This window comes from Ceratosolen solmsi, unplaced genomic scaffold (assembly GCF_000503995.2).
Source record: "Ceratosolen solmsi marchali unplaced genomic scaffold, CerSol_1.0 scaffold31, whole genome shotgun sequence".
NCBI classification, from domain to species: domain Eukaryota; kingdom Metazoa; phylum Arthropoda; class Insecta; order Hymenoptera; family Agaonidae; genus Ceratosolen; species Ceratosolen solmsi.
The window spans coordinates 3742306-3762383 of record NW_011948432.1 but is presented as its reverse complement, the minus strand read 5'-3'; the positions used below and the strand labels follow the sequence as shown (position 1 = coordinate 3762383).

General features: G+C 32.3%; 1 protein-coding gene across 1 annotated transcript in view; it reads right to left on the bottom strand.

Moving 5' to 3' along the window:
- LOC105364333 (amyloid beta A4 precursor protein-binding family B member 1) overlaps positions 1-20078 on the bottom strand; it is a 137411-nt gene that overhangs the window by 5946 nt on the left and 111387 nt on the right. The window contains exons 4-9 of the mRNA XM_011502231.1: positions 7789-7956; positions 3495-3615; positions 3290-3401; positions 1795-1910; positions 1254-1366; positions 931-1129 (exon numbers count right to left, since the gene is read on the bottom strand). Coding sequence (XP_011500533.1) covers positions 931-1129; positions 1254-1366; positions 1795-1910; positions 3290-3401; positions 3495-3615; positions 7789-7956 — 829 coding nt within the window. The remainder of the gene's footprint in view (positions 1-930; positions 1130-1253; positions 1367-1794; positions 1911-3289; positions 3402-3494; positions 3616-7788; positions 7957-20078) is intronic.

Below are 20078 nucleotides of genomic sequence, written 5' to 3'. Positions count from 1 at the left end.
TTAATAATTAATGTAATAATTAATCGTTTGCTCGTGTGTAATCAAGGCCACGTAACTTTTTTAATCATATAATTATAATGTTTTAAACCAATAGTTTATTATAAAACTTGAGAATATATTTTTATCGGAAGGAGCAGAAAATTTTTATAAAAACAGGCTCAGCGATAATAGAAATGCCGATGAATATTGACAATTTTTAAAAGTACTCGTTAAAGTTATTCTTTACATTCGATACATCTGCCTTTCGTTATCATTTTCTTTTCTTTTCCCAAGACCACATTGACTACGTAACGTAACAAAAACTATTATCAACATATTTAATGGAAATTCATTATGGAAGATCGATATTTGCCTTAAGCATTATTCTCAAACAAAACTACTCGTCGTGTCCCATCGAATTTCCGATTAGAAGGGAATGTAACGTCGAATGGAAAAAAAGAAAAAAAGAAAAAAAGAAAAAAAAAAATCATTAGTTAGTCAAAAGAAAATAGCTCGATCCTTTCCAATTACAATTCTCACACTCCATTGTCCTACAAAATGGTAATATTTTATTTTATGCTGCTCTACTCGTACGATAAGATGTAAAATTGTTGGTTAAATTGTTAGCTTTGGAGTACTATTTGGAGTACTATTCGTTTGGGCAATTTGGCACTTGATGCTATTACTATTAAATCTCCCACTGGATGAATTGAAAAGCCTATCATATTTACGTTTATAACGATAAAATAATTCATGCTTCGATCAAGTTATGGAAAGGTTAAAAGCTTCAAAGAGTGGAAATCAAATTGACGCTACGAAATTGTCCAAATCGATTTCAAATCACAATGATGATTATACGAGGTCGGTGTGGATTATGCAAGCAGTGACGCGCAATGAATCCTATCGGCACAAAGGGCATTCCAATCAATTAAACGCGAATCTTTAACTCACATCGCCCCATCGACCGACGACATCAAGCAGGTCGTTCCGACCGAGTGACAGGTCGACAATACACTTGTTGACAGCCTTGCTGCTCCTTTCCGGCGTGAGATCTTCCTCTGCGATTTCCGTCCAGCCAAGCGATCTAACCGCGAACCTTATTGGCTTATTCCTGTCTTCCGAGTCCGCACGCGCCGGATAACTCCTTCGCCTGAGGACAATTTCCGACAGCATTTCATAGTAAGCGATTCTGCGTGCGCGCGCCATTTGCATCATTGATCTCTCATCAGTAATTCAATTGAATCAGAGGAAATATTTTATAAAATATTACTCACTTTAACGCTAGCTCCTCTTTCCTCTTGTTCTCGAGCTCTTGGTCCAAAGCGGAACTTGTGTTACTTCGCGTCACTGTGTTGACTAGGCAGCCCAGCGAGTTGAAGTTGTTTATCTGAAGAAGATTTAGTAGAGTAGTCGCGCGATTTAGGAAAACACCTGCCTCACGCTAACTCACTCTCGTTAATCATCCACCTTCCAGCATCAATGCTTTGACTTTGCCGTAAATATTTGTTTTATTTAATGATCGATATTATCATTGCCATTCGTGGAAATTAATTAAGCTTTAATTAAAGTAATGCCAACTGCCGTATCCCATAAGTTATAGAAGCATATCGTACACATTACATTGCAAAATGACTTGATAGCAGCTTGTGTCAAAGTGTGCGCGTGCGTGTGTGTGTGTGCGCGCGCGCGTGTCATTATTATTATTTTTTCATCTTATTATTTTCTCATTTTTTGTTTATGTTTTTGTTTGTTTTTGTTTATTTTGTTTTGTTTTGTTTTGTTTTGTTTTGTTTTGTTATTTAATATAAAACTTACGCTATCGTTATCTTTAACGAAGCTTCTACGTGACTCGACTTTTGAAATACGAGCCTCTGGTGGCTCTCGTTGAATTGTGCCACTTTTGATGTGCCAATAATACGGGCCATCTTTGTCTGAAAATCCAATAAAATATTGCTTTAAATGAAGAAAACAAGTAAGAAAAATAATATTTCACCTTTTTTTTTCACATAAATTGAATTTTATGTCCGATTAAAAGTGAAGCGTACCTTTAGTCATTTAAATTATTTATATACGACCCGACTTCTACGAAATATAAACGCTTCGCTACTATTCATCATAAGCATTAATTTCCGATTACATTGGTAAAAACTGTCTCTAATAATTACTAATTAACGATGGTTTAATATCTCCGAGGTTTTAATTATTTATTAAGATTTTTAACAATGATTCGCGTGTAGCTGACAATCATTTTCAAATAACTACTCTTCCTAATGCCAATGTTTTACAACACGCACACATCAATACGAAAAAGTTCTTTTCCGTATACTATCTATACAGTCTATTTCAATGGTCAATTATATTACTTCCTTACGACAATTACAATTCATTTACGTCAATATTATATTATTACAATTCAAATATACATCCCATGGCTTAAATCGCGTTTTATTCATTTTAATTATTCGATTTTTCATAATAAATAAGTTAAAAGTTAAAAGGTGAATTATATATTTATGTATTGGGCGAAATTGTTTTTATTTATTTTCTCTGTCGTTATTTTATATTCCAAGTATAGGATTAGCGTGAAAGAATTTAAACTCAGGGGTATTTAATCTTTGACTTGAAATTATATTTGCCTTAGGTATAAGCTTCGCACACATGATTTTGTGCAAATTTATTGTATTTGCCAAATCTTTTATCTCAAGTAATATTTCTGTAACTCATTGGTCGTTTTTTTCTTTTTTTTTCTTTATTCTTTTTTTTTTTGCTGCTGCTGCTGCTGCTGCTGCTGCTGCTACTGTAAATTCTTTTTTTTTTCAGTATTACGAAAAAACTCATTTTCTTCATAAAACATAAACATAAACATAAAGGATCGATTTTTCTTGCACTACAAGTAAACAATTCATTTATATGGAAATTTTTCTTTTTTTTTTTTTTTTTTTTTTTTTTAAATTTTTGCTTTTAAATGTAATAATTATATTGAATTTAAAATATTAATTATGTGCCTGTTATTGTTAAAAACGAAATCGATATTAATCCAGGGACTGCAGGTGCTCGAATAAATCTATTATAATAATAATATTATAATATCGAGAAAACTCTCTCACAAAGTCTCTTTTACGTTTAACATTTCGCGTGCTAATTTATCATGGGAGCCACTATAAAAACGCTCAATTTCAATATTTTCGATTGCATCGTCTTTTAATAGAATAGAATCGAAGTAGCTTAAACGAGGCAAACGACAGACGTGAAGCTTCACTTCCGAGAGCTAAATAGCCCAGGGCAAAAAATATATATTGGCAAGCCTCACCCTCGTGTTTCTCCCAACCAGGTGGCAAATTCTCATCCTTGTCCTCGGAGTCGATGGAATTTTCGTGCAACCCCCTGTCCGGGTTCCCGATATTGTTCTGCAAGTGCTGTTGCTGATGGTGATGGTGGTGGTGGTGATGTTGGTGGTGATGTTGGTGCTGCTGCTGCTGCTGCTGCTGCTGCTGCTGCTGCTGCTGCAATGAGACGCTTTTGTCTTTGGGTTGACGTCGCTTCACCGGGAGACTCGTGTACAGCTCGTTATTTATCCCCTCCACGTGTGGCACACCGCCCATCTCTGTCGTTACACTTTCGGGCTTCTCGCAGTAGCTGTACACAAAACAAAATTTCATACACTCTTATACATGCCAAGCGCTCGTAAATTCGCGGTCAATCTTTCTTTTTGTCCATTTATTTCAAGCCATTAGGACAGTTATCTTATGATCATGCACCAACTTACTCGTTACATAATGTAAATTATAAACTGTTATTTTAAAGGAATATTTCATTTAGAATTTATATCTTATTAGAATTATTGATGTTCAATGTACCCAATTGTCTTTCAATTCTCCAGCAATCATTCAATATATTCAATACATCAATAATACAAATATTTCAAGTATATCTATAAACTGAATTTTTATCATATATGCAATTTTATATTTCAATAGCGTTACTTTTAATCGTAAAATTTCGATGACAAATAAATTAAGGACTATTAACATTAAAGTTGTCTTTGTAAATAACGAATACGTTTACTTGCTTCAATAAATCTATCTTGTATAAATCAATGTTCAACTAATTATTAGCACGAACGAATGAAAGGATATGAAATTTATTTATAATGAAACACGTCTAATTTCTAAATATTCAGATATTTTTATGTTGAAATGATTAATTAACAAGTTTTACTTCTATTTTTCTTATTAGAGCGTGCTAAGGTTTGAAATATATTACAACTATTAAACTAGTAAATTTTTGATATATCGAAGAAACTTTTCATTCAATCTATTAATTTCTATAACTGTTTTTGTAAATGATTGAACGCTCTTTCAAAGAATCCATTAGCTACTTTTGACGTAAAACACATCAATTTACCAAAATAATTAATAATTAAATTTATATAATTTATGATAATAATTTTTTTTTTTTTTTCACCCAGCAAAATATCCATGATTTATTAACTTAATTTCCAATATAAAACCATACAAGATTTCAAATACTTATTTGCGTGAATGTTTCAACAAAATTTCAACCTAATAATATAAAGCATGAAATGTAATTAATAAACTTGCTTCGATATTTTCAACAAATCTCGTACTGAAGCAGAAGTTGGGAACACGTAATTAAATATTACAATTATTTAATGAATAGAGAATACTTTCGCACATTCCAAACGTAAACATTTTATATCCATAGTTAGATTAAATATTTAATATTAATTACCATCATTATGACCATGAATAAAATTATAATTATAAATTTTCATTAATGTTAAGATGAATAAATAGAATCTAATTAAAATTAATATGATATCCTTTATTACTTTTTTTTTTTTTTTTTTTTTTTTTTTTATGAATAATGCACTGAAATCTAACATCTATCTGCCTTTAATAATACCTTATTTTAATAATACGATCGATACAATTATATTAATTAAAAGTGTTATTTGCGTCTGAAAAGTTATAAACATGAATTGAAGCTGCAAGCATTTATAATTCTGTAAAATCATAAATTAGTTGTTCTCTTGTTTCTACAAATACGAGTCTCTACGAATCACAAATTCAATATAACAACATAACAATATTGTACTTGCAAACCAAAACATTATTGTAAAATATTGTCCGGCCCTTTACAAATGAAGGTTTGTTCAGTCGCGTCATAGAGTTAATTCGTTGTAGTGGATGCTTTCCTGGGAATACAGAGAGTCTCTCTCTCACTTTTCACTTTGACGCGCGCACCTCAAAGCTGCAAGCGGCAAATTTGCATGGGTTGCATTCACATATGTAGACATTCTCTCGTGACTGAAGGTGTCTAATTAAGCAGTTGATATAACCGTACTTTAACTAAACGATATCAATATTTTTAAAGCACAGATTAAACGACGACTCGAGAAATTAGATTTTATTATTAAAAAAACTCCCGCGATGACATTAGTAAAGAACATTTTTACATCTAAATGCTTGTAATGACGACAGATTTTATGCTCGTTAATTTGAACCGCGCGTTTTGTGAATAAAAAATGTATTATTCCGAAATAATCGCAAAATATCTTTGCTGTAAAACATCTAATTTTGAAATTCATGTGTCAAAGGACAATGATACTAAAAAAATATCTTACTGCTTTTTATTAAACCATTCTAGTGAATCAGAATTCTCAGAATTCTATATACGACCTGTGTGTTTTAAGTTTTATCGTTAAAACAAAAAACAAAAACAAAACAAAAAACAAAAGCAAAACAAAAAACAAAACAAGCAAAGAAAGAAAATCCAACGTAACGCAATAACATATATTAATTTAGTTTAACAGATTAATTAATTAAATGAGATTCTATTTATGTATATTTATGAATACAATTATTTAAAGTATTTTTTTTTAACTTATATAAATTTTTGTATTTATACCTATTGTATTCAAGTCATAAAATGTTATAAATATATATGGCATTTGTGCAGATAGAAGTATTCATAACATATTTTATCATTAAAATTCCAATTTGCATGCTCTCGTTGAATAGAATAAAGGAGAAAATTTTAATCGATCGTCTCGAAATATTTTATTATTTTGCTATATTATTTCAATTGTATTTTTAGAACATGAATATTACAAATGTAAAATTGAATAAAACTAAAATCCTGTCTTTTAAATTAATTAACCTATAAATATTTGTAAATGCCAGATAATATTTTAATGATAGCGACTCTAATATTTAACATTATATTCCTACTTTCCGTATATTATTTTATTATTTGCTCGAGATGATGTTGTAATTTTTAATTTATTTCGACATTTAAAAAAAAAAAAAAAAAAAAAAAAAAAAAATGTGAAGATAATCATGTTTGTGTTCGACCATTCGAATAATAAATGTTTTAATTATAAATTATAATTATACAAAATAGATGTACGTTAATTTGTATTTTATTTTGCTTGTTGCATTAGATTTTTAGAAAAGCAGTGAAACGCATGGGAAAACGGTTGTTAAATTTCACATCCAATTCATTATTTATAAGTGTAAAAATAAGTGTAATTCCTTGCTAAAGAAACAATAATTATAATTAAATTTATTATTAATTTGCATATATATTTGAAAATTATAATTCATAAATATAAAACATAGATCTGCACGTTGGATTGGGATAGTCAGTGCAAAAGGAAGGAGAGGAGATTTTAACTAAAAAGAAAAAGTAGCCAAGGTCACATCAGTTTCGACAATCAGTTCTTCCGTAAATCACTGCCAGGTACCATGGAAGCATGGACATGTGTTAAGCGTGTGTACCAAGCAATAATGACAAAGATAACTGCCAATGTGAGGCGAGCTTAACTATATTATATGCGATACATACATACGTACGATTGAAATATAACAATGGAAGTTTTAACAACGTCTCTTGGATTTAAATAAAAATGCTCGACGTTCAAATATGCAAGCTACACGCCTCTACCCTCTACAATACGAAATTAATCGTTTATAAAAAGCGTAGAAAGTTTAAAAATTACGTGTAATACAAAGTTCATAAATGACAAATGTTGTACTTTTTTTCAAAATAATGATGACTTTTCGAATGCGTACATGGAATACGTGCTCGCGTTTGTTTGTAAGGGGTCTATTCTCTCTCTCTCTCTCTCTCTCTCTCTCTCTCTCTCTCTCTCTCTATCTCTCTCTCTCTATCTCTCTATCTATCCATCTCTCCTGTATGCATCAAGCATATGCATGTTTGTAAACATGTGCGTATGAATGTACGTATAAGAGATCTACGAACTTTGTAATACATTTCGAGATGCAGATAAATAAAAGTAATAGAACAGTCTGAGAGAGATACACAGTGTAATACTTGTAGTTGCATTACTTTATCAAAAATGTGCATTGACATACAATGTCTCTAAAAATGTAATAGAATAGCTATTAATTTATTTACGATTAACGCGAATAGAAATAAAAAGATGTGCATCACGTGTAAGTAACTGCTGTTCTATATGTTAAAGCTATCGACTACATAATAATTCAATAGCACAAAGTGGCTCCATTCACTTTATCAATTGGAGTGATATTTAAAATCATAATATCTGGTTATGCTTGAAAGTGTTTTAACCATAGGCAAGAATATTTAAAATGAAAATGGCTGCGAAAAGAAGGAGGCGCTAGTAATGAGAGAAAGGATAAAAGGCCAAGGAATAATGCATACTCGTGGTAGAGTGTAAAGAGGTGCGCGAGGAGCACTTTGCGATATACACAATCATGGCAGTGAAGATTATAATAATCTGACGGAGCAGCGCAAACGTACTTTCTGACAATGGTGTCGCCGTTGTCGTCGTCGGGGGCGTCGGTGGCGGGCGCCTGCCTCGGCGCCGGCCGCTCCTCGGCCCTCGGGATCTCCGAGTGGGGATTCCCGTTGAGGGTGTCGTCGATCAGACTTGACTCGGCGATGATCCCACCCTCGCCACCGCCGCACCTAAATACAAGCCGTTCGCACTCGCCATTAGAATGCCGTTGCGAGATTATAATACAATACCGCCTCAAGCCCTGCGGCATTTTCTCCTTTAGCGCCCTTCTACCGCGACAATACCTTCGTCTCGTTCTTTCGCTTCGATCTCTTAACCTGACATCTCATCGAGACTTTACGATCGATTAGCGATCTTTTAAACCCGTTAAGTTACTTCGATACTCACTTCGAGCTCTATAAGAAAATTAACATGACAGACGTGCTTGTTGGGAGAGGAACTTGTGCTAATGAATGATAAATGCATGCACTTTTGGACATGTTCGCATACGAATTATGAACGTTTGGGGAGATTTTACAGCGCATTAATAGTACATTAATTACATTTATCTTTAAATCTTCAATTGGTATCGAATAATTTACGTAATCTAATAATTTCGTAACTATTAGTAATAGAGCTTTTGCGCTTCCATTATGGAGAGTATAAATTATCGTCCGAACCAAGCCAATCAATCCATCTCGTCTTTATTTTTCTTATTTGGCATTCTATAGTCATTGAAAAATTGCTACGGTAAGCGATGGTTCTTTACAAGATTACTGAATAATACACAACGAGCGTATATACAACTACAGAGACATAATAGTAATAATAAAGTAAGATTAGCATTTGATTTTAATGAAAGGATAAAAAATTATAAAATTGTCAGCTAAGAGGATTATATTTATCAGCGATTTTTTCTCTTTTTTCCATAGTCATCGAATTCATAGCGTCGAAACGATTCTATCGAACCTAAATATACTTTCAACGTGTGTAGAAAATTTTTAATAACATAATATAGCTTCCTCACATAATTGTAATTTTTCAATAGAAATATAAAGCAAAATTTCAAGGATTTTAGAAAATTTTCTGCCAATCGGACCGTTGTATCTGAATTAGATAGTTGGAAAGTTTTATAAATGGTAATATTATCAGTGACGCATACACAGATAAACGGATGGATAATTTATTTAATGTATTAGAGCTGAAAGTCTTAAAAAAAACTTTGGTATAAGAATGAGTAAAGCAAATGATGACCAAAAAACGTAACGTGTAAGAATTTTTATGCCCTACTCTATATCAAATCCTATCATAATCTGTATAATTTATTCTATAATCTTGAAACGGAGAAAAACTACTCATCTGACTTCCCAAAGAATTAGAATAAAAATTTGTAGTGACAAATTTTTTCTTTTCTTTTTGGCTTAATTTGAATTTTTTCTAATTTATTTTTTTTTTTTATCTTTCAGAATTTATTTGACGCGTTCCTTTTGAAGTCCAAAGTTTTTAACTAAAGAATAAAAGATTAATACGAAACCATTTGAGTGAACACGATACTTTCAAATTGATAAAAAAAAAAAAAAAAAAAAAAAAAATAAAAAAAAATAAAAATAAAAAAAAAAAAGGGGCGGGGGGGAAACAAACAATATAAATCAATTTTATTAGCATTTAAATAGAAGGGGTAGGAATGGTGAATTTGCAACAAGTGATTTCAGAGATTGAAAAGGCACTGCTTATAAATCGAATAAATTTTTTAGTTCTTCGAAAACTTCACAATCCGCAATCTATAATAGGCATTCGGTGTTCACTTAGAATGTTTATTTGATTGAATTTACTTAATCATCTATTATTATTTCTCAAAGGGAGGTTATCGATCGCTCGAGCATACGTGAAAGGATGTCTCGACTGGTTTAAGCGCTTTAGAGGAAATTTTCACAATTTTGAAAAGCAGGATGTGTTATTAGGGTCAGCCAATAAAATTTATGATCCACCGTATATGATAGAATAAATCAAATTGAGAAATTGAACGAGTTTACAATTGTTTTAATTAACGATCAGAGTGCATCGAGACATCGGCCTAGCGACAAAAAGTTGCTATAGAATCTCTAAGCATACAAATGTAATTAAAGGATTCAATGTTAACCTCTCACTCTTTACTCAAAAATTTTTCTTTTTTTATTTTTTAATTATTTTTCTTTTTTTTTCATAATTTCTTCTGATTTTGTCATTTATTATCTTTTATAAAATTTATATATCGTTGTATAAGCTTTTCTTAAACATTATAAGATTGGTGAGTTTTGCACTATCTCTTTCTCTTTTATCACACCATTCTTCTTTTACATTGTATATAATCTTCCTTTCAATCGTTATTCTATAGTGTGTTTTTGGTATTCGCAATTGTCTACATCTATTTTCAAGTTTTTACTTTTATTCAAAGATGCAACATATCTACATGTATACGTACACGAAAAAAACTGGATTTACACTTCATTTTAAGAAATACAGAAATACACATGAACAATCGAGTTAAAAATACAGTACTTATTATTATTTATTATATTGGTAATATTTATTATGTGCGTAAATGAAGTTCATCCGTTAAAAAATAACTTTTAATTACAAAATCTTTGAAACGCATCTTCATATTCTGCAGATCATTCATAAGTAGCATATTTTTAATTTAAACATAAAACTTCTAAAATATTAAATAAATAATCGACAATAGCGGAAAAGAAAGTTAATGTTAATTTTGCAAAATAATATTTTCCATATTTATCGCGAAATGAGTGAAATAGTGTACGATAGGATTAGTTGTCCAGTCGTATTTTATTTAATTATTACTATTTGCGCCGTTACATTAATTGATTAATTAATTAATTAATTAATTAATTAATTAATTTATTTTTTTCTTTTTGAACTTTTCTCTCCCACGAATATAAGAAAAGCACGACTTTTTTTTCTCTATCTTCAATATGAAATACTACGAATTTTTTCACTAATTGACAACGAGTATTGGGTAAGTACTCAATGCTACGTCACATAAAATTTTCAAAAAACACTTGGCATCCCATGAACATCCCATTGGTGTTACGTATGCACGAAATATAAATGAAAAATCATTTCCCAAAAGAATCGCCTTCCATTGGTAGGATCTCATGACACATCACGCGCATTGCCACGTTGAGTTGTCGAATCGTGGTATGAGAGATATGAGGAGGGGTCGGTGGCAGCTCGTTTCTACCTCGACATACGCATTGCCGGACTTTCGCCAGGGGTAAAGAGGTGAAGAGTCTGCGAGGTTACATAATGCAGAGGAAGACGTCTTCTGGGAGTGCGAGCGCGTTAACGAGATAAATACGACGCGAATGAAATTTACGTTAACGTCGATTAGCGATCTCACTCCCGGGAAACATCAAGCCATATAAGTCGATGTAAAGTTAATAAGCGCAAGAGCGCTTAACCAACCACATTGGCCTGAATTTTAGCCGCAAGTTGCCCGTCGCATCGCTTAAAGCCGTTTTACGAGCGGCCGTTTGGTCATTGTTCTAAGTGCGTTGCGATGGATTTATAATTGCAGTGACTTGATTTAAGCCCTCGTAAGAGGGAGATGCATATATAGATAGATGAGATAGATAAATAGAGATAGATATAGAGATAGATAGAGACAGATAGGTTTTAATTATCTTTAGACTATTATATTCTTTGATGGTTAAGCATACGAAATTGCACGCGACCCTAATGCGTTCAAATGTTTCTCTTATTGTTGTTAATATAATAATGCCTCATAGCATATGTATTATTATACGTACTCATAGACTATGAAATCGGATTTTATTTACAACTATCTATTATTACATTACATATATTACGTGGTGATGATATGCCGCTATTATTTATACGCGGATCAATGAGTAATTCAATATGCCATTTTAATGGCAAATTAAATATCGTTCTTCGTATAATATTGAAGATTATTTTTTAAATCTGTATGAAATCCGTATACTTTTGTAATTTTGTATAAAAATATATTGAAATAAAGTTATCGTTCTTATTTCAATTATCAGGGATTATTATTATTATATTCAAATGTGTAATGTCATTCTACTAATTTCCTTTTACACGAAGCACAATCATTTGAAATTAGCATATTTTTCATAGAACGACATAATAAAAGTGTCGTATATTTATTTAATTTTACATTGTCACGATAATTAGGGACTAATAATTTTTTACCCATTAATTTTATGATTGTTAGAGTAAGTAATTCAACGTCAATATCATGAAATATTTGGTGCAAAATAATAATGTACTAAAATTTAAAAAGCACGAGTTAATTATTATGCTATTGTGATTATTAAATAGATTTTACGAATGCAAATGTAAAATTATAATGAGATTGGAACAATAGGTTTAATATTCGATTAATTTTATTATACATGTAGCCATCATAATAGATAATAAATAAATCATATACGAAGAAAGAAAAAAATGACTTTTCTATATTTTCTATATAATAGTTTCCGGTATATAATAAAATTAGAGAAAAATCGTAAGTTGCTTAGATGGCGAATGAATTTCACATTAGCTTGGAAAAAGAAGATGTCTTGGTTTTTCTTTTTCCTTTCCCTTCCCCCGGCACTCCTAAAAAGCCAATATAAAAGTACGCTCATTGGTAAATCAGCAGAATCGTTATTGCCACAGGAATTAACAGCACCTCATCTAGGTCGTGGTCAAAAGGGATATTAACAGGCTGTGGTGGTGCCTTGCTATTCTCGATCCTACAGACCAGGAATGAGATACAAAAAGAAGGACAGAGCCCCAGTATTGCCAGAGAATTCTACTCACGAACTTCTACTTCTACCTCTCTCTCTCTCTCTCTCTCTCTCTTATCTCCGTCACACTCCCTCCCTGTGTCTCCATTTTCGCAGAAAATCGAGGTGAGAACGACCACCCCAACGAATCCCTCGTCGTCTCTAAAGTACGAGTGAGGGCTAGGTAAAACTGCCCTCCCCTCACGGCTTACGTATATCGCGCTTTTTGCCGAGTCGTGCGCACGCAGCCGAGAAAACGACTCTCCGAAGGAAAATATACCCCACCACACAGATCAGCGACCCTCTCCCGGCGATTCATGCAAGGGCACTTGTTCTTCTCTTCTCACCTCACCCTCAGACCACCCTCTATCATCCGCTACCTCCCTACCTACCTCGCCATCTCATTCTCTCTCTCCCACACTCTCTTCCCACGAATTTATGCGGCTTTACGGGCTTCCTCCACGTGGCTTTATTCTCGTCCTCACGCCGTATGTGCTTTTGATACACAAATTTTTTGGATTCCTTGATCTTGGAATTTATGCGTCTGCAAAAATTGTATACAAAAATATATGTCCGAGAAACGGAATGGATTATTTATTGCTGTTTTTAAGCTCTCTTGCACTTTCTTTCTTTCTTTCTTTTTTCTTTTTTTATTTATTTATTTATTTTTTTTTTACCAAAGATAGGGAATTTTTAATTTCATGTTGAGATATGCAACGTTAAAGAAATGTATTTGCAGTATTGAAACCGCGTAAATACGCTACTACGGTGAAACAAATTCCAAACTCAATTGTAAAATGTAATTCTCAGATATACTCTGAGGTACTATGTATTTTCCGTGCGAATTTTTCATTTTGAATTTAATCAAATGCCTTTTGAACTATATTAACAACCTAATTCTTACTCATTTGATTTAATTATTAAATTATTTCACCTCCAATAATATTTTATAAAAGAACTGTAATAATAAAATTATTATAATATATTATGTAATAATTCAATTAATATATATATATATATATATATATATATATATATATATATATTGCCTTTTGTGTTTGTATTTCGATATTATCTTATCAATCGCTAGAAAATTATTATTAAATAACGTTAATATCGCTGTAAATAGTATTTTATAAAAATATCTTAAGAATATTTTCTTATAATTAGTTCGTAAGATCTTAAACATTTTATAACAATTATGTTTAGGACAATTTATATACACAAGACATTAAGCTATATTTACGTAATATTAAGGTTTTCGAAACTTTTAAGTATGATTTATTATGCAAGTTGTTATTTCAATTATTCGAAATTGATATATTTCTCGTTTTATAAATGATAATAAATTTTACTTAGTTAGCAGTATTTCCGTATTTTTTGTATTTAAAGGAATGCAGTTGAAAACCCTTGTTAGTATATATTCCAGCTTCATCAATACTAAAATAACAATTTTTGTTTATTTTAAACTATAAATTTATGATATGTAAACAATAAAGTTTTTTTCTCCATACTTTTTTTTTCTCTCTTTTTATTAAATTTGATAATACTTTAGAGAAAGTAAAATAGATGCCGAGTCATAATAGTGATATCTGTCATATCAGTGATACATTTTTTGCGAGAATCTTTATTGCGGAACAAAATATCGTAAAGTCATTCCGACCTCTCTCCCCCCCCCTCCTCCCCCCACTCCGCAACCCCCACCTCATCATCCCATTCCCTGCATCGTCAACCGCCAAACAACCAATTCAATCCATTAAAATACAATGTAAATAAAAATCACTTTATTGAGGCAATTCGACGTCGTATCCGTATAGTCGGGGCTTTGAAAATCGCCTCACAATTGCGGTAACAGTCTCTCTCGTATCTTCGGGACACTTGGAGCGAGAGACAACAACGAATTGCAACAAGCAATAAAAGTTGCCGAGCGCGATATGGAAAGCCCAGCTTTTCCTACGGCGCCATAGTGAAAAGCCGTCCAGCAAGGAGTCACGCTCGCCTTATGAATAAATCACGTCTTGTCGACGCGTTACCGTCTATAGCGGGGGGACGGGCGGACGGTGTGGTGGTGATTGGTGAGTGAGGGATGGTGAGGGGTAGGGGGAGTGGGGTGAGGAGGGAGTGGGCTGAATGTTCGAAGCTTGCCGAGTTCAAACTCAACTCAATTACCAATGGGATCCCGAGCAATTTAACAACTCGATCTGTTCGCCCCCGAGTTCCATTGACCTCGTGTTCAAATAATTTTTCTTATCCGTGCGCCTTTGAGACTTGTAATTATACAGAAACGTATCATCATAATCGTGAAAGATATTGCTCGTTCAATAAAAAGTCGCATCTTACGTAATGATTAATTATTCGTTCGAGTCACACACGAACGTCTGGACATTTTTGCCAATCGTTTACCTATGATGAAGAAAAGCATCGACCGATTAATCGAATTTACTATTAAATACCTAATATTAAGCAATGACTAATGAAAATTTTCACGCAATTAAAGGTGCTCGCGTAATACATAAAAGAATAGCAATTAGAGTGGAATAAAAAGCTGTGCAGAGAGTATAAAAGCGCTACAAATTGAAGAGAACGAGAGAAACGTGAAAATATTCCGATAGACGATCATAAGGCATTTACTTCAGTGCTGCGCTTGTCGTTTCCCATGTGGTTGTGGCGCGAAGAATAACAGCTTCTCGAGCCGACGTCTGTCCACACGAATCCACATATTGTTTTGCTCCGCGCGCTCGCGTTTTTATGCACGTACGTGAGCTCGGCATTGCGCGAGAGTCGTTGTATGGGAAAAGAGAAAAAGAAGAGGGATTCTGGCGCCGCGTCTGAGCGCACCTATACAAGGCACAAGGGAAAAGTAGAGATGGATAAAAAGTGTGCGCGAATGTGGCTGAGTGAAAGTCAGAGTCTGATCAATACACAACTACTACTATTGCTTTGCCGAGTTTCGCCGATCCTTGTCGCCGTCCTCTGCTAGTATGCAATTCCCGCTCATTCTCTTCATTATACGTCGGCACACCCGCCATACATTCAATCTCGACTTATTATATTCTTGTTAATAGGAACAATGGGAAAAAGAGAGGCACGGTAGGGATATATATATATATATATATATATATATAAAGAGAACAATGAGAGAAATAAACACATCATTATGTCCTTTCTTCAAATATCATTTGGAATCGCTTTCATTTCGGCATTTGTATCTATTATTATTCTTTGATTTTTTTACGGTTAACATGAAAATTTCACCAATTGCTCAGATGACATGAGATGGTAAATACACGTATGTATAAGACTCATTTGCATAGTTACATTTATAAAATATTAAATCACTTAAAATTGCGATAATTAAGTAATGATATTACTAAATAATGATCACGGTTTTAAAAATATCTCCGCAAATAAAAGAAGTATTTTTCATTTTTATGTTTAAGTTTAGTCACGACAATAATATATGAATTAAGAAAATAATTAAAAAACTTTTTTTTTTACTAAGCATCATATTATTTCAATGATTTTTCTTCGTTTAAATTTCCTTTAAAATACAAAAAAAAAACTTAAATACTTAAATATTCCATCCACGTGATTTAAATAAATTAACAACGCGAAACTTGGTGTTATATATCATTTTAAATGGCTTGATATTCTGCAATCCTAATTCTTATTTATCTTCGTTATGCGTAAGAATCGCAAGAGGGAAAAAAACACAGTAGACTAATAATCAAGAGTGCAAATGCTTTTATGTTTCTCTGCATAAGCACTAAATAAGGGGCGGAAGCTTTTTAATCTTGATGTAATTGTCGGAATAAAAATGTGTAAAGCGGGCAAGTACATCTCTCTCTCTCTCTCTCTCTCTCTCTTTTCTTCATTTCGACAAAATTTAGAAAATAAATTTGGCCAATAAAATGAAAAAATATAGTCATGCGTTTCAAATGAACTTGCCAGATTTTACGAGGTCTCGTAAAGCTATTCATTCTTTTCTCTCCCACTATCTTGCCTCGCTCTCTCTGTCTCTCTCTCTCTCTCTCTCTCCCCTTCTCCCCCCCCCCCCACCCAAATCCCTGTCATTTTTTCTTTTTGCTCACTTTTCCTCTCCCATACCTTATACTATATGTGTGTATATGGGCGTACACATGCTCGAACTTCTCAATTTTCTTTAGCCTGTATGCGGTGGCCCTTTCGCTCCATGAGATTTTCATCTAACTTATGCGATAAAATGCGATTATTTGCGAACGAGCCTCCGTGTGTATAGTAGTTCAGATTCTGCAAGGAGATACTCCACCTCTCAGATTTTCTTTACTTTCTCCTTTTTTACTCCATTTGACTCCTCTGTTTCTCCTATAAGTATTCTTTTTCATTCGTGAAAAGAAAAAAAAAATATATATATATATATATGTATATAGAATGCCACTTCTCTGATTTTATTTCCCTGACATGCGTGGCTCCTTGTAGCTTTTCTCCTCTCCTGCACTACTTTGCATACCAATTTTAGTATAGCGAGTCGACGCGAATAATAGAGCTTAGTCTCGCGCTATCAAAATGATAATGATCATTGGCTCGTAAAATGGTATAAAAATCAATACCGAATGATTAATGTTAATGTGATCGATAAAAAGAGAAGATATTATTCTACAGTTTTCCTTATGACGACGAATGAAAAAATCTTTTCATTAAAGTTGAAAATTTGTCGTGTCTCAAATCGTATTTATCAATTATTAAATCTACAAGATTATTCTTTTTAAATTCAAATAATAAATCTTCAAAACATTTCACAATAATGGATTCACGTGCTATATGTAAGTAAAAAAAAAAAATATTTCGACTGATTTACCGATGTTTTAAGCAAAATCAAAGAATTATCATAATATTTTTGCGAGATTTTATCATCGCAATATTTTCATATTTTGTAAATGTACGTATAATCTTATGAGATTTCGATAAGGGCAGTCTGAAATTGCTTTACTTTTTCATTTTGCTCTATGAAATTCCTTCTTCGTTCGGCAATAGTCTCTTTTCTTATTATCTACTGACAAGAAAACTTATCGAGCCGTTCGATTTTCAGATTCGGTGTTCACTTAAACGGAAGTGCCACCATTGTACTCGATTCTCGATATGAAAAGAAACGAGGTTGTGTCCAGATAGGCACAGATACCGACTGTTTAATGCACTATGAGATTGACGGCTAATCAAATGAGTTTATTATATGAAATATTTAATATTCTAAAGGATTAAAGCAAGAAGTAAAAGTTCGTACAATGAATAACAATGACAGTTCTTATTAAGCAAGAAGTAAAAGTTCGTACAATGAATAACAATGACAGTTCAGTACAGTCATAAAATAATTATGCTTTTGCGGCACTTTATACGTGTATACAAAAAATACATAATCTCTCACGTTCCTTTTATTGTTTTGTTATTGTTTTATATTAATTTCGCGAAGAGAATGATTTGCAAATAATTCATTTATTAATAACAAAAAAAAAAAAAAAAAAAAAAAAAAAAAAAAAAAAAAAAAACACATACAAGTCAACATGTTGACGAGGGAATGACGAATAATTATTAATCATTTATAAGGTAGATAAATTAAATTAACCTTAGAGCGATGGAGCATAATGATAATTAGATAATATCGGCAAGAACTAATTTAACAATAGGAATTTGAAAGCGTATGTACAAAAGTGCCAAGAAGGCGACTGCTTTATATTCTATAGAATGGCTGATGTAAAAAAAAAAACAAAAAAAATTAAGAAAGAATAGGTAAAGAGCGAAATCGAGAACGAACGAACAATGAACAATAGGCAGAAAGAAAGTTCGAGAGAGAGAGAGAGAGAGAGAGAGAGAGAGAGAGAGAGAGAGAGAGGATTCCATTCCAACAATTTATTGCATTAGACCTGCATGCATGTGATTCGGAACTTGTACCCTAAAAGCTCCTGTAATTTCTCAATGTTCCGCGTAACGTGGCACGTGTCACTCGGTATTACCCGTTACTCTTTCATCGCTCCTCGACCTGAAAAATGTACTTGCTTTCTCATTGTGCCGAAATGTTACTGCGAACTTTCACTTTCATCCATTCGATATCTCTATTCTTTAATCTTCCGTTGCTTTTTCTGCATTTGTGTCGAGTAGAAATTGTCTTTTATGATCCCGTACGAAGCAATGCGCATACAAACATAAAAAAATAACAATTGTAAATGGCAAACAAGATTAGGTTGTTGTTTCTCTTGTCGACGGGAATAGCCAACAAAAATTCAACTATGCAGTTGTTGTTATGATTAGTTATTCGCGAGACTGCATAATTGCTCAACAAAGTATCTTATTGCTGTAAGAATAATCGTATCAATTTTTAAATTAATTTGCCTCTCAACGTATTATAGCTTTTTTGTAATAATAAAGTATCTGAAAAGTATTATTAAGAGTAAATTAACAGAATCATTAGGTTTCAATTGTGAGGATAAAAGTAAATTTCAAGGTTACATTTATCCTCGGTTATGAATTAAATACAAAATTTTACTGTTATAGATAGATGTAAGAAAAGGATGCCGTAAAACAGAGTAAATCGAAGAGAATAAAGATCAAATTTAATATTAACACTGGTACTATTACTTTTTTCCCTTTTATTCATCTTCTTCTTCTTCTTCTTGTTCGTCTTCTTGTTTTTTTCTTTCTTTTTACATAAGTTATTTGATGAAGTTTTTTGACCTCTTTCTCAATACAATTTTATTGTTTTCTTGTAGCCATTTACTTATACAAGCCATTTAAATTATTATAAGAAAAAATTATTATCCTTTGTATGTCATTTGCATTTTCATAGTTTAACATTTAAACAACTTTTTATAAATTTATTAGACCATTAACGTTAATATTACGAAAACATTGTATTATTGTACTATTATGCCACATTTCCATTGCATTTTAGACAGAAGTTTTTAAATGACAATTGTACTCGTATGAGTGGCGATGAAATATTATTTATTCATTTTATTTATAAATTTTAAGCTCAAATTCTACTACACAGTCGCGCAGATAAACAAAGTCGAAGAAACATAGTAAAAAACAAAACATTATTATTATTAGAACAATTATGGCATTAACGTTTTATTATTTAATATTATATTATTTATTGGATGATTAAATGTCATTCAGGAATATTCGGTGCACTCATATTGCGTGTATGAAAGAAATTTTTCTGCAAGAATATTGTTATTATTTCGATAGAAATCCTCCTGTTTATGAATATAAAATGAAATTGAAAAAACGGAAAAGAAGAATGATCGCAAGCTTCTTCAGTTTCACATTTGTTATTATGTGAGTAATATTAAAGTTGATGTATCTTACGTGTACGACAAAGTAAAGAATAGTAGAAGAGATCTCAAAGAGAAAGCAGGCAGAAGAGGAAGTTTGACGGACTCGAGTACCGTGAGTGAGTCGAAACGAGGCGTTTGAAGGGTCAGAGTAATTATAGACGAATGTACTTATTTGAACGCGTGCATTCGAGGGCA